This window comes from Lobosporangium transversale (assembly GCF_002105155.1).
Source record: "Lobosporangium transversale strain NRRL 3116 chromosome Unknown BCR41scaffold_12, whole genome shotgun sequence".
NCBI classification, from domain to species: Eukaryota; Fungi; Mortierellomycota; class Mortierellomycetes; order Mortierellales; family Mortierellaceae; genus Lobosporangium; species Lobosporangium transversale.
The window spans coordinates 578,087-591,986 of NW_019028990.1; the positions used below are offsets into that span (position 1 = coordinate 578,087).

Genomic DNA, 13,900 nt, shown 5'->3' on the forward strand with positions numbered 1-13,900 from the left:
CTAAAAAAGCTCGTCCAAGTATAAGTAGAGATCCTCTTATGGATGCGATTACAGAAGCAGGGCTTGTAACGAAAGGGATAGTGAATGGTAGCCCTGCCATCTCGCGTCTAAACTCGAAAGAGAGGGTCAAGCTGCTTTTGTACATGGAGGAGGGGTTATCAGGAGATAGTATTTACTGCAGCATTATTAGCGTGGCTCGCGAGCTCCGAAATTCTGGTGGTATCAAGGATTCCAAAATATTGACTGCCCCTGAGGGTCGTATCTTCCCTGTTGCCGGAACAAGGCATCTTTATATCAGAGATGAGTATAAAGAGCTTTATGACCATATTACATCCGAATTAAGTACCCCTCATGAAGTAACTCGTTTGAACCGACTCTTTGTCACTGGAACGCCTGGAATTGGGAAGTCAGCCTTTTTGGTCTATTTTGCCATCCGCCTCCTTGCCGAACACGATGAGGAAAATCCACCGATTATTATTTTCCATGAGAAGCAGAATACCGAATGTTATGCCTACGGAGGAACAACTTGCCAACGTTATGGGGAGAGAGTAGATTTCAAAAATTTCCTTGAGCAACGTGAAACGTGGTATTTAGTTGATAGTGGTGAAAATCCTCAACCAGGTAAAGCCAGGACGATATTTTCAGCATCGCCAAGAACTCTCTATGGGCATTACGATGAACTCACCAAGGAAAATACACCAGATAGCTACTATCATATGTCACTCTGGAGTCTGGATGAGCTTAAGGAATGTAGAGCCAATGTAAAGTTTTTTCATGTAGTGAGTGAAGCATTTTTGGAGGAGCTTTTTTACTACTTGGGGGGCGTGCCAAGACAGGTTCTACAGTGTCCAGCCGATGTACTATCCAAAAATCAAAAAAATACTGAGCGTGCTAAAGAGGCTGCGTTATTCCGCGTCAATAATGCCATTAAAACACTCGAGAAACCAGCAGATCTTCTAAGGCTCTTTGCACGGGGAAAAGAAGCGAGTGAATTTAGTCGTTTACTCCATAGAGTCCCCACTTCTGACCATCTCGACTTCTACCTGGTGTGGGCATCTCGTTGGGTCGAATCACAGATTATGGACAAAATAAAAGATAACACTTGGGTCGATGTGTTGGCGAGACTTGTCAAAGGCGGAGAGGATATAGATAAAGGCCCACTGTTTGAAATCTATGCTCATCACTTATTTCGACGTGGTGATATTAGATTTCCCTTTAGGGATCTCCAGTCAGGCGAAACAGGATTTCTTGATTTCCAGCAAATCCAGAAGAGGTGTTTATCCGGACTTCAGAGGGATTATCAGGGCTCACTCAAGCAGCTGGCAAGTTGTTTGTACCAGAACATTCTAAATTTCCGTGCATTGATTTTGCATTGGGACCCAACGAGCTATTTCAGGTCACAGTATCAGAGGGGCATCCGATCAAGCAAGCACCATTCAAGGAGATGATTGATTGTATTACTGGACCCTGCTTGAAGGGAGACCGATCAAAGTCGAAGGGAGACCGATCAAAGTCGAAGGGAAGTGATGATATTTTCCTCTATTTTGTGGTGCCAGGAGACGTATATAACGATTTTAAAGTTCAGAACTTTCTTACCGCCAGAAATACGGTCGTCAAGAAGCCATATAAATGCTTAAAACATGTAAGACAGCGTGTCATAAAAATCGACATCGAAGCTGCATATTCAGGAGGATCAGCCGGTACGAATCTGAAGAATTAAATCGAATAGCAATCAAGTGGATGAAATTTTGTCTTTTTTTAAAAAAAGCATTATACCCGTTCCTTGAGAAATTTTTACAATGGTTCATTCTTTATGAATGAAGCCATCATTATCCACTTACCTTCTAGACGAATAAATAGAGCGGTTTAATCCGTCCTCCCTTCTACTTGGGGCATTTAGAACTTTATAAAGCTGTGATCATTATGCGATCTTGTGTGCAAGAAAAGGCAGGATTTTGTGATACTATTATCAAAGAGTTTTGTAAAAACGGATAGAGATGAAGAATCCTGTGGAGAACCCAGTGAGAGTCTGATGATGAGACCCAAAACCATATTATTATCACCAGGACAGCTGGCATAGGAAATTATCCTTTCTCGTATGCTTTGTCATCTGGATGCTTGCCACTTGCGGAAGACCTATCAATTATCATCATCCAGGGCGCCAAAACGTTTACCGGGAGCTAGGATGACAGCTCCACTCTAAAGACATAAATGTCCCATGGTGCGCGTGCACGGGATGGCAACCTGTGGCCAATGAGATCATATTAGTTGTATGTTCGGCCAATTTACCCTTTTTACTTGTCCGAAGGTAGAATGACGCCTAGCCAATGGATGCTATTGCAAGTGTGTCCACAGGTCCTTGGAGAAGTCCATTGAGGAAACTCGGTTCCATCCAGGACAGATTTATTCCTAGCGTTCTTCACAAAAGTAGCAGAATTGCTTGGTGGAGTTGGCTTTAATTGCCTTGACAAGCTCCTGCAAGATTGGTTCGACAATCTAATCAGGGTCCTTTCGGAGCGGCATCAAAGCAACTCTATGTTTTTGGTTGTTTTGAACGAGGCGCAGGATGTGGGGAGGGGAGGCTAAATACCAGTTTATTAATAACGACGACACTATGCGACCAATATTATCAGCATTCTTTCATGGATTGGAGGGCTTATCAGAGGATTTACCACGAATTTGCATAGTTCCTTGCGGGATAGGCTTTTGTATTTATGATCCTGCTTGGGTTAAGAGAACTGGCAAAGCTTCAAGGAATATCGAGAAATTCTCGATGACTCGAGGTTCAAGAGTGCAGTATCGTTTCCTAGATGGGATAATCAAGCAAAAGTCCGGACATACTTCAAGACACTTGTGCGATATTTGGAGAAATAAAGTCACTCAAGCTCTGCATCAAAGCGGAGAGGCCATTTTAATGATCAAGCAATCGAGATGCTATATGCTTGGTCCTGTGGTCGTCTCCGTCCAATGATCACTATAATAGAGAGCGTCATTGGACGTGCCGATGCAGGCCTTTGGAAGCAAGAAATCAAGGGCCTGGTGTGGTCGCTCACTGATCCAGGATATAAAGAATCTGGTAACCTATGCCATGAGTAATCTAGGATTCTGAAGCGTATTAACAAAGGGGATGCAGGAATTAAAACCACTGTCGACATCAGGGAAACCTTCGGTCGAGCCGTAAAGAATGAATAGATTACTATATAGTAAAGACTTGATATTGGAGTACAATGAGCCTGTTCCGGTCGAGGCTTCGTTTGCTCGAATTGTCGTTAATCAAAGGAAGAAGGAGTTTACAATAATCGTTGAGCCAATAGCATTTATAGCAGCAATTAACTTGTTTGAAGTGGATGACCCTTGATTGGTTAAATTGGTTAATAGTGTGTTGCTAGACGCCCCTACGTCTGGCACAAAGGGCACACATTTTGAGTATTTCAGTCCCGCTTTGTTAATTTCAATCTTCCAGAATTATAACAATGAACGAATTATTGGATACTCACTGTAACAAAGACTCAATACATGAATCCAAGTTAATCTCGCTCTTTTTTGTTTCCAAAAGAGAACCCATCTGGACCAGATATCGTCTTTGTACTGGAATCGGAGGGTAAATATTATCCTGGTTCCGTACAGTCAAAAATCGGCGATAAGGTCAAGAATTAAGGATGCCCACAATACACCTTGCCATAATTGCATCAAAGAACACCTCTCATCACCGTCTTCTCTCGGCTTTTGCTCGAATGGCATATCCTTGTTGCTGTTGTTTAGGCCTTACTTATCACGTTGCCTTATCATGTTGTCTTATCACGAACAGGGTGATTATTCGCTAGCTAAAGTCAAAGAAGTTCCTACCATCAAAGACAAACGAATATAAACGACGTACTCAATATTAGCTTGTTGAACTTCCTTGAAAGTGCAAGGGAGTCCCTCAAGAAGTCAGAATTGACTCGAGCTGTGGAGGATGAGGGAGAAGGAAGCAAGCCCAAAGAACCACAGGCAAGGAGGACATCAAAGAGAATTGCCGATAAAGCTCAAGCTATGGAGCATCGCCCTAGCTCATGGAATATGAGTCCAACGTTTTCAAGAAGTTTGGGGCTCCTCTTCCAGTTTATGTTTGCGTAGTCTTCATCAGTCAGGTCTTCACCGGCTGCCTTTAAAACACGCCGTGTTAAGGAACCCTTGTGAAAGTTTCAATCCCTGGCTGAGATCTTCTTCATCTACGTCAGACTGCTGCTATCTCTTCGTCTGGATTGTGCCATAGGCAAGTGGATTCAGAACAAGGCCATTGGTAGAATCGTCCCTTTGGGTTTGAACCGAGTTATACCTTTGTCTTGTGCCTGTAGGGGTACCTTGTCTCGATAGCCATGAAACATGCGATCTCCTTCAATGTCACAAAGAGAGCCTGTATCTAGACCTCTTTTGTTCCCTGTACACATTCAAACACTGCAGCCTTGGGAGGATTGTCGAGAGGATGTCAGTTAGGACGTGTTCAGACAGATACACATACCGAGGGGGGACGTAAGGAAGTCTGTTTTTTTTTTTTTTTTTTTTTTTTTTTTTTTCCCACTCCATTGTTCTCTGGCAAGAAAAGCTCATCGAACAATAAAAAAAATAGAGAGCTTTAATAGAGAGCAATCGACTGCAGAATATGCATGAGGATTCTCTACACAAAGTTATATCTTTGTGCTCCTGTGGTGAATACATGGGTAGATTTGACTCGGTCTGTAGGAACTGATTTGAAACAGGTGGCTACATCCTTGTCAAAGGTAACAACAAAAGAAAAAAGTCTTCTTTCTTCTTTTTATCAGAGAATGGCCTCATATGATGCTCTTTGCTCCAACAGCTCCAGCACTTTTGCGTTAAAGCAGAGATATTCGTTGGCTCTCGGGTTCCGGCATCATTGGTGGAGATAGGAGTGATGTAGTTGCATGCGCTTATTGCTTGTAGTAAGAACTATCTTAGTACCTTTCCTTACTAGACGACGCCCTGTTAATGGTGATATTGTGCAGCGCCTTGTGGAAGGAGGGAGAGCAGAAGCGAGATTAATACCGACGCGTTTGATCCTCTCCTAGAAGTATTTTTGATTATGGAGTGATCGCCAAAATAAAGTTTGTTCATTTCTTCTGGAGGCATCAATGGAAAAGGCTTGTGTTTTAGCAAAATGTGTTTGTGCATGTACAGAAACAAAAGAGATGCTTCAGCTGCTTATTCGTGCACACAATGATTGACGAACAAAAAAGGAAAAAGATTTGCCAAATAAAAAAAAAGCCCGCGATAAAAGAAGGCATATGCAGACAACAAATAAACACAGCAACTGTTTGCTCACATACATTTTTTTCACCGTTGTGTCTGTATCTCTTCTAAGCTTTCTGTCTGGCCGTTTAACACAAGGAACCCTCAGAAAAAGAAATACCTCGCATGATTGGTGCCAGGTCTGAAAACAACAATAATGCAATGCTGTACGTGGAAGATAGGGTCTAGAAGCTATACCATTGATCACAACTGCTACTCATGCTCTCTTGCCAAGGACTTGAACAGGCATACCAACCCCTTCTTCCTTGCTCTCATAACCGCTCACATCCTTTCGATGCATTCTTTCGCCGTTTATGTCCACTACATCTGAACCACACACAGTTCATCACTCACTCCAACAGAGATATTTGTATCACCTTGGGTATGATATGTTGCTGTGGTTCCCTCTGGTTTCAACAGGCCCAACAAACTCTATTAGCAGTGATTATCAACCCAAATACATCAAGGGAACGCAAGAAGACAAGCAAATGATGCGACAAATCAAGTCTCGTCGAGCTGTACAGAAAAAGATCAAGTTAGTCAGGCTGTAGAACGAATCAACTCAGATTGCCTCAATCATACGACGAATATTATCATCACTATATCACATCAATCAATCAATAAACGATACAATGAGGCCCCCCAAGCGGACAATGGAGTCATGCGAAAGTCTTCATGAGTATTATGGTCTAACCCAACAGTTCGAGAGGAGATAGTCCAATTGTTGGAACTAAACATGAGTACCAAGGGGGCTGCGGAGGACAAGATCCTTAGCCACAAGGGGATATTGTTGCAGGAGCTGTTTTCCTTGAAAGGATACAAGGACGTTGGACTGCAATCTGATGATGGCCCTAGAAGGAAACTACGGACATCGTTCTTTACAAACGGCCTTACCCTAACACTTCTTGCCTATGATACATCGAAGCAAAAAAGAGGTAGAGGTTCGCAAGCTGCCCAACCTTCGGATACTCAAAGATCTCAAGCAGTCCAGGCTTCTTCAAGTGCTCAGCAGGGATCCTCGTCTTCAGGCCATGGTGCAGGTGATGGTGGTGATGATGGAGACGACGACGGAAATGAAGATGACGATATCTTGCTGGGTATCAGCGATATTGACTTGCTCGAAGTTGATGAACCATTCTTAGATGGCGAAGAGGGAGAAGAAGCAGCTGAAGAAGGTACATCGAGCACAAATCCACTGTTCCCGGTGAGTCCCAGTCCCCGGCGTGAGATCAACTGGAAGCAGAGATCCCGTCTCCTCGAGAATGTAGAAGTTAAATATGACACCCAGGCAGCATGCCCTCCCCCCGAAAGTACCATTATCATTGGGATCGATCCAGGCGAGAGGTACTCGATGACAATTGCAAAGTTGGATCCAAGGGAACCTAACGAACGTGAGATCCTCCGGATTTCTAGAGCGTACCTTTACAAACCATCCAAGAAGTTTCAGGGCGAGCTAGAGAGGCGAAAGCTTAGAAGAGGAATTACAGAGATTGAAAGCAATATTCCGTCATTCTCAAGGCCTACTTTAACACAGTATTCCGCTTATATGAGCTTGCGCTAAATCAAGCTCCATCAAGTACTGGAGGTAGTTTCTCTGGTAGTGGGGTTGGGGCCAGTAGAGCAGGGACCGGTAGTAGCAGTGGAGTTGAGGCCAGTAGTAGCAGTGGATCTGGGACCAGTGACGACAATAGGGAGACTATATATAGGGCGCTTGTCGATTTCTATAATGACGGGTGGTTTGTTCGGAATAGCTGGGATATTAGAAAAGCACAGAACGGATGCGTTGATTATGTGATCAAGGCAATTCTGAAGCTTGCGGGCGGAAGCAATGGAAGAAGAAGAGATGCCAATACGAATGCGGTGATCTGTATTGGACTAGGATCATTCAAGACAAACCGAGGACAAGTATCGAAGCATGGGATATTGATGAAGAAGCTTGTTGAAAAGGTAAAAAAAAAATCCCTTGATCAATGACATTCAATTTTTGAGTCTCTTTTTTAACGAGTATTAAATCTGGCTCGAACAGGCAAAATCTCTAGACTACCCCATTGTAGGTTGTCATGAATACTACACATCTGCCAAGTGTCCACGGCCTCACTGTGACAGTATATTGGAGAATGTTCCTTTTCGATCCAAGTACTGCCGAAATTGTAAAGCATACTTTGATCGAGATGCTGTTGGTGCTGAGAACATCGCAAGGGTCTGTGAGTCGCAGATAAGAGAGCAAAAACGACCTGCAAAATATATATATGCCGCCGGACGGAGGAACTCAAGGCCAAGCTTCTAGCGGTAGTGGCGGCGGTGGAGGTAGTGGTGGCAGTGGTGGCAGTGGTGGTGGTAGTAGCAGATCCACAAAAAGGAAATTTTCAGATGAAGGAGGAGGAGGAGTAGAGGGATCAAGACCACCGAAAGGGCCTTTGCTGGGTCCAGGAGGAGGGGGAGAGACAAGCCGACAACAACAGTAGGACACAATCTACTACAAACATGACTAGGTCCAGAAAGGCCTTCGTCTTAAAAAAATTGGTTTGATAGTACTTTTTTTTCTTGGTTAATTTATTTATTTATTTATTTATTTCTGTGTTCTAATACATTTCTTCTTTTTACAATAGATGGAATGTCTCGTTTTTTAATGGGACGGACTATATTAATGCGTTTTAATAGGACGGACTATCCCTTGAACCGTAATAAGGGCAAATATGCCCTTATAACCTTATTCTACCCACAATGTACTGTATTTAGTTTTCTCGAAAAGTTATTAAGTCACGGTCACCCCTTTCCTAAGCCAGATCGAAAGTACGCAAAAAATTACATCGGCTTGGCAACTCATTCATTCTTTTTATCGCCATTCTCGTAAAGCAGAGCCCAATATATTCCTATTCTAAAATGATTATTGAATTGATTTTGTGGCTTTTATTTTTGATGACGGGCTTATTACAGGCAAACTTATTTAACATTTGAAAGGCGCTATTGGCTGCAAAGCCTGCAATACATTCGAAGGTTACTCAAAAAATATATAATGTACCACCATAAATGTTACATTGGTCCACTACGGCATTTTTATAAGGGCAAATATGCCTTACGGTTTAAGGGATAGAATTAATCTATTTGACAACCCGGGTTGTCACTCTTATTTGACAACCCCCCCCTTAATTATTTTTCTCAATTTTTTTTCTTTGCGTGACAACCCGGGGTTGCCAAATAGTAAAATATCTAATTTGACAACCCCAAGCTCACTATTATTTGACAACCCTTTTTTATTGGCAAGATTATTATGTGAAAATCGTTTCTATTGCTATCCCTCAGCAACATGAAATCCCTCCAGCAATCTAAAAGCTTCCATCAAATAACAAACTTTTTTTTTTTGGTTACGAGGTTTTTTATTACAACTGATTTCTAAAACAAGGGTTTGCTTTTATAGAAAATGTGCCTATACGGGTAACATGCACTAAGGGGTTTTTTTGGATAAATAAGCATGCATAAATTCGGAGTGGTTATGCGACGCTTGATGGCGCATGCGTAAGACGCGGAAAGGAAAAAAAAGAGAGACAGAAGAAGCTATAACCACAGTCATGATAATGGAGTGTTGCCACCATTTTAGAAATCCAGCTGAGAAAGGTCCTCCATAAGTACAAGAGGGTGAAGACTTGTCATGTGACAGGTTGAAAAAGACAATTTTTCTTCTTTTTTTGACAACCCGGGTTGTCAAATAACAAAAAAGTGAAAATTGAAGACCTGGGTTGCCAAATAAGCCGGTGTGACTGCTAAATTAGGGGGGGGTTGTCAAATAGATTCACCCTAAGGGATAAGAATAAAGCCAATTTTGATCTCCACGTGACACAACACAAGCCTCAAAAAAGAAAAATCATACACAAACAGTGGCTTGATGCTCAATTGAGATGACGGCCATTTGACCCTGGAGCATTATATTTGACATAGTTTTATTGACAGGCTAGCGCTCACAATCAGAAGCAAAAAAAAAATCATCTCTTGATTGCATTTGTTTCAAGCATCTCGTCGACGTGCTCAAAATGACTGGTACTTTTCGAAGATCTCCTTGGGCTCTGGGCTCATGACAAAGAGCGTAGAAAGGGTATTATTCTCATCATAGGCGACGTCATAGAACCACTTGTTGGTTGCTAGGTCCTGCATCGCGCCTGGAAAAGAGCCGAAGCCCCCGCGATCTTTTCGATCTTGCAGCATAACTAGGTTCTGTATATCACAAGTAGTTAGAATACTACCCCAAGGTTGGGCCTGATATAGCTGGACAATCTCTTTGGGTTTGACGCCGTAATGATAACAATCGAGAATCCACTTATTATCTTCTTCAGGCCTTCGTTGAGCGATAAGACTGGTATGAAGATCACCGAGCGCGTGGTTGTGTACAAGCAAATGTTATTGGGCTTGAATGATTCGCCTTGCCGTGTGACATGGATGAAAAAAGGGCAATCATTAAGTTTCGAGCCTACATTCTGACGAATCAGATCTTTACCATCAGTAATGAGGTTGGTTCGGTACTTACCACCATAGGCACATGCCAAATGTATGAACTTGGCTGAACAAGAGCGAGTCTTGAGGGCAAATCCGTACGCCAATGCGATTTGCATGTAATAATTCTTTGCCGCAATCGAGGTCTCGAATTCTTATCATTCAAAATATCTGACATATCAATTTCGATAGCTTTCAAAGATTGATTATCATTATTTTCTGTAACACCGTCGGAGTCAGCAATAGGCTCCCATGATCAGAGCCAATAGTTGCTAAATCGACCGGATTGGGGGGCGTTGCTTCTGGGGCAGTAGCGCCTAACAGCTTGAAGCCAAGATCCGACACTGTTAAGTCATCGCTCAATACGCTGGTGGTGTCGAGGTCTGGCATAGCTGCAATGAAAATTACCGAAGTGGAGAAGGAATATGTAAAAAAAAAAACAATTTGGGGCAATGTTCGTCAATTGAGATGTCTGACCACAGCCTCAAGCCACCTACACCCCTTAATGTATATACAGTTTTTTTTTGTGTACATTTAAAAAAAAAAAAAAAAAAAAAAAAAAGAATGAACCTTTCAACACAAGGGTTCATTCTTCACAGCAGCTTTGCTTTTTTTCTTTTTTTTTTCTTTTTTTTTTTTTTTTTTTGGCTTCCTACCTACCTTTTTCATATTCCAAACGGCAATGGCAGACAACGACACCACTGAGTTTAGCGCTGATAACGTTGATACAAATATTACATTTGCAGACCTTGGATTGGACGACAGGCTTCTGCGAGGTCTCGCGAAACTCAACTTTACAAAACCTACACCTGTACAGGCAAAGTCTATCCCGCTTGCTTTGGCTGGCAAAGATATTTTAGCCAAAGCAAGGACAGGAAGCGGAAAAACAGCTGCCTTTATGCTGCCGCTTATTCATAAGATTTTAGCTGCCAAAGATGTATGGTTTTGTTAAATTATTTTGTCTCGTTTTTATTTGACTAATTACATCAATCAAGGGTTACTCTGCTCAAAGATCAATATTAACAATATATATTGCTATATGCAATGTAATACCTTGAGTCGTTTTTAGGCCTTACCCACCAACTCCCCTGAAACTACTGCAACTCGAGGACTGGTCCTTGTGCCTACTGTTGAATTAGCAGGACAAGTCACAGCCTTTACCAACAACATTCTCCTCTTCTGTGGCCGTGCTGTGAATGTGCTCAACATTGCTGGAAAACAGAATGACAAAGTTCAACAGTAAGCTTCTTATTCATTTGACCACATATTGCCAATCTTTATTACATTTATCTCACAACTCAGATTCATTTTTTTTCCCTCTTTCCCCTAGGCCTCTATTGGCGACACAGCCCGATATTATTGTTGCAACACCCTCCAGGATCCTTGCACAATTAAAGATAAATGCTGTGGATCTGAAAACACATTTCCAAACATTAGTCATTGACGAGGCAGATCTAGTCTGCAATTACGATTATCAGGAGGATGTCAAGGAACTATTGACGTTCCTTCCAAAGATTTATCAGAGTTTTCTTATGTCAGCTACATTGGGAGATGATGTCGATTCACTCAAACAATTGGTTCTACGTTCACCAGCAGTCTTGAAGATGGAGGACAAAACAATGGATTCATCCTGGGACAATTTGAAACAACTCTACACGGTCTGCACAGAGACAGACAAATACTTGATTCTATATGTATTGTTGAAGCTCAAGTTACTGAAGGGCAAATGCATCATCTTTGTGAATGACATTGAACGTTGCTACCGCCTGAAATTGTTCTTGGAGCAGTTCTCGATCCCCAGTGTAGTTTTGAACTCGGAACTTCCTTTGAACTCGCGTGTACATATCGTGGAAGAATTCAACAAAGGAAAATATGATTACATGATTGCCACGGATGAGAGTGGACTCAAGGGCGAGAAGGAGGAAGGCGAGAAGGAGGAAGACGAGTCTATTAAGGTAATTAAGGAAGGAGAAGAGGAGGATGGGGATGAGCAAGATGAAGGCGAAGACGATAAAGAGGAGGAGGGAGAAGAAGATAATATTCCAGAAGGTGAGATTGAGATGGAATTAGATGGACTAGACGGCGAGGATCTTGATGGAAGTGAGGATGAGATGGAGGTTATGATGAGAGCAAGTGATAATGATGAGGATGAGGATGAAGCGACTGCGCTTGAAGAAATGGGTGAAAAGTCAACCACTAGCTCTAAGAAGCGGAAACAACCTGAAGAAGATGCAAAGTCTGAGTCAACTACAAATGCTACTGGATCAACAAAATCCAAAAAGAAGCTGGGACCCAAGAAGGATCAGGAATATGGTGTCTCGCGCGGTATTGACTTTGTGAATGTCGCTGCAGTCGTCAACTTTGATTTCCCACCAACAGCAAAATCATATACACATCGTGTGGGACGTACGGCCCGTGGTGGTCAAATGGGTACTAGCTTGAGCTTTGTAGTCACAGCAGAGCAAAAGGAAAAGGCCCTCAAGGCTAGTCAAATTGCTGGAGGTGGAGGTTGGGCTCATTTGCAAGGCAATGACGAGGCTGTCTTCAATCGGGTTATGAAGCAACAAACTGGTATGCTTGTCTATCATGAAAGTAATGTCAGCTCACAAGTAAATGATTGTTGATTGAGATGAATACTAATTGTCAATCTGCTATTTATTAATTCATTTACCTAAATGGTCAATAGCTGCAGGATGCATAATCAATCCTTATACCATTCCTATGCAACAGCTTGCAGGCTTTAGGTATCGTATGGATGATGCCATGCGCGCTATCACTAAGAGTTCGATTCGTGAAGCCCGCTTGAAGGAACTCAAGGCAGAGATGCTTAATTCTGAGAAACTTCGAGCTCATTTTGAAGACAAGCCCAAGGACTTAGAGTTTTTGCGTCATGACAAGACACTACACCCAACACGGGTACAGCCCCATATGAAGCATGTCCCCGAATATATGATGCCCAGGGTACAGGCAGTGTCTACAGAAAAGGTTGGAGAGACTTCTCTGGGTCTGGGACCAGTGACATACAAGAAGAAGCCTCAAAACTCTGTAAGGAAAGCTCGGCAGAACAAGGGCAAGGGTGCTCATGGAGGTGGTAAAAAGAACGACCCACTCAAGAAGTTCAGTTTTGGAGGTGGAAACAAGAATGGAAAGAGACAAAAGACTGCATAGAGAAAACCAAGCAAAAAAAAAAAAAAAAAAAAAAAAAAAAAAGCATTTCTGGCATTTCATCTACTATCTAATAAACTCTATTAAGCATATTATACTTTATTAATTTGGCTGGAGAAAGTCTTGGCCGTACTTTTGAATAGCTCGATTTGCATACTCAATGCAGCTGAAAATCCAACTGCATCACGTCGCCGATCACGATCAATCAACCCCTAATCTTACTCCATTCTAAAAAAGATAGGTTTTTATGCCCGTATAAAATGTCTTGTCTGGTTTCTCGCAACAGGCTCGTGAAGTCTTCGATTACCTCCTTCTCCGTAGCGTTGAATCTCCTAGGAGGGTTCTGGGCGAGAATCTGAAAGCGGGCATGCGTCTCTACCCCTGTCCTTGTCTTCTTTTTTCAATTTCCACATCAGTTTCTGACGTGCAGACAATCAACTGCACTATTTGCTTTTTAAATTCTTCTTCAACGTTGATGGCTTTCTGTATTTCAACACATTCCCCTCGGCAAATCAGGAGACAGGTCATAGGCACCATGTGTTGGGTGCCGTAAAGACGAAGCCCCAGCTGTTCGGAGTACAGTGCCGCAATATAACCTTGATCTTATCCGAGCGCCACTTTCTTTTGTGCTCTTTTATGTCCTAAGAGTCCTACACTTGGACTCGAATGTACAGTGAAGGCCATAGAGCATTATTGTGATTGTTTAGGCATTTTGATATATCATATACGAATGGAATATGAGAAAGAGAGATTGTTTAGTGCACGCAATGACAAGTAAATAATAATAAAAGAAACTACAAGGGCAAGGACGAGTTCGCCTAGAGACCCAAAATACGCAATATCGTTTTAATCTAAAACTATCTCTCTCAATAAACCAACAACTACAATAATTTATAGTTATTATAATTGATGCAGATACAAGAAAAGTGGTAAGGAAACATATAGGAAAGATAAAACGTCTGCA

The 13,900-nt window shown here is 42.2% G+C and overlaps 3 protein-coding genes across 3 annotated transcripts; 2 read left to right on the forward strand and 1 right to left on the reverse strand.

Moving 5' to 3' along the window:
• The first annotated feature begins 5,966 nt into the window (after nucleotides 1-5,966).
• Nucleotides 5,967-7,792, forward strand: BCR41DRAFT_420998 (hypothetical protein). The gene is made up of 4 exons (XM_022029971.1): nucleotides 5,967-6,819; nucleotides 6,864-7,233; nucleotides 7,341-7,422; nucleotides 7,552-7,792. Exons 1-4 carry the CDS (start codon nucleotides 6,023-6,025, stop codon nucleotides 7,749-7,751), a joined length of 1,449 nt encoding a protein of 482 aa, XP_021882877.1. The 5' UTR covers nucleotides 5,967-6,022; the 3' UTR covers nucleotides 7,752-7,792.
• Nucleotides 7,793-9,812: 2,020 nt separating this feature from the next.
• Nucleotides 9,813-10,182, reverse strand: BCR41DRAFT_350762 (hypothetical protein). The gene has a single exon (XM_022023681.1). It carries the CDS (start codon nucleotides 10,159-10,161, stop codon nucleotides 9,967-9,969), a length of 195 nt encoding a protein of 64 aa, XP_021882878.1. The 5' UTR covers nucleotides 10,162-10,182; the 3' UTR covers nucleotides 9,813-9,966.
• Nucleotides 10,183-10,408: 226 nt separating this feature from the next.
• On the forward strand, nucleotides 10,409-12,950 carry BCR41DRAFT_350763 (P-loop containing nucleoside triphosphate hydrolase protein). The gene is made up of 4 exons (XM_022023682.1): nucleotides 10,409-10,708; nucleotides 10,841-11,010; nucleotides 11,102-12,342; nucleotides 12,458-12,950. The coding sequence occupies exons 1-4, from the start codon at nucleotides 10,454-10,456 to the stop codon at nucleotides 12,937-12,939; spliced, it is 2,148 nt and encodes a 715-aa protein (XP_021882879.1). The 5' UTR covers nucleotides 10,409-10,453; the 3' UTR covers nucleotides 12,940-12,950.
• Nucleotides 12,951-13,900: the final 950 nt, after the last annotated feature.

Bases quoted from the DNA above. Each gene is read 5' to 3' on its own strand.
- BCR41DRAFT_420998 (XM_022029971.1), top strand. From the start codon at position 6,023: ATGAGTACCAAGGGGGCTGCGGAGGACAAGATCCTTAGCCACAAGGGG. The intron at 6,820-6,863 runs GTATTCCGCTTA...AGCTCCATCAAG, and splicing joins TCAAGGCCTACTTTAACACA to TACTGGAGGTAGTTTCTCTG. The intron at 7,234-7,340 runs GTAAAAAAAAAA...ACCCCATTGTAG, and splicing joins TGAAGAAGCTTGTTGAAAAG to GTTGTCATGAATACTACACA.
- BCR41DRAFT_350762 (XM_022023681.1), bottom strand. From the start codon at position 10,161: ATGCCAGACCTCGACACCACCAGCGTATTGAGCGATGACTTAACAGTG.
- BCR41DRAFT_350763 (XM_022023682.1), top strand. From the start codon at position 10,454: ATGGCAGACAACGACACCACTGAGTTTAGCGCTGATAACGTTGATACA. The intron at 10,709-10,840 runs GTATGGTTTTGT...AGTCGTTTTTAG, and splicing joins AGATTTTAGCTGCCAAAGAT to GCCTTACCCACCAACTCCCC. The intron at 12,343-12,457 runs GTATGCTTGTCT...AATGGTCAATAG, and splicing joins GGTTATGAAGCAACAAACTG to CTGCAGGATGCATAATCAAT.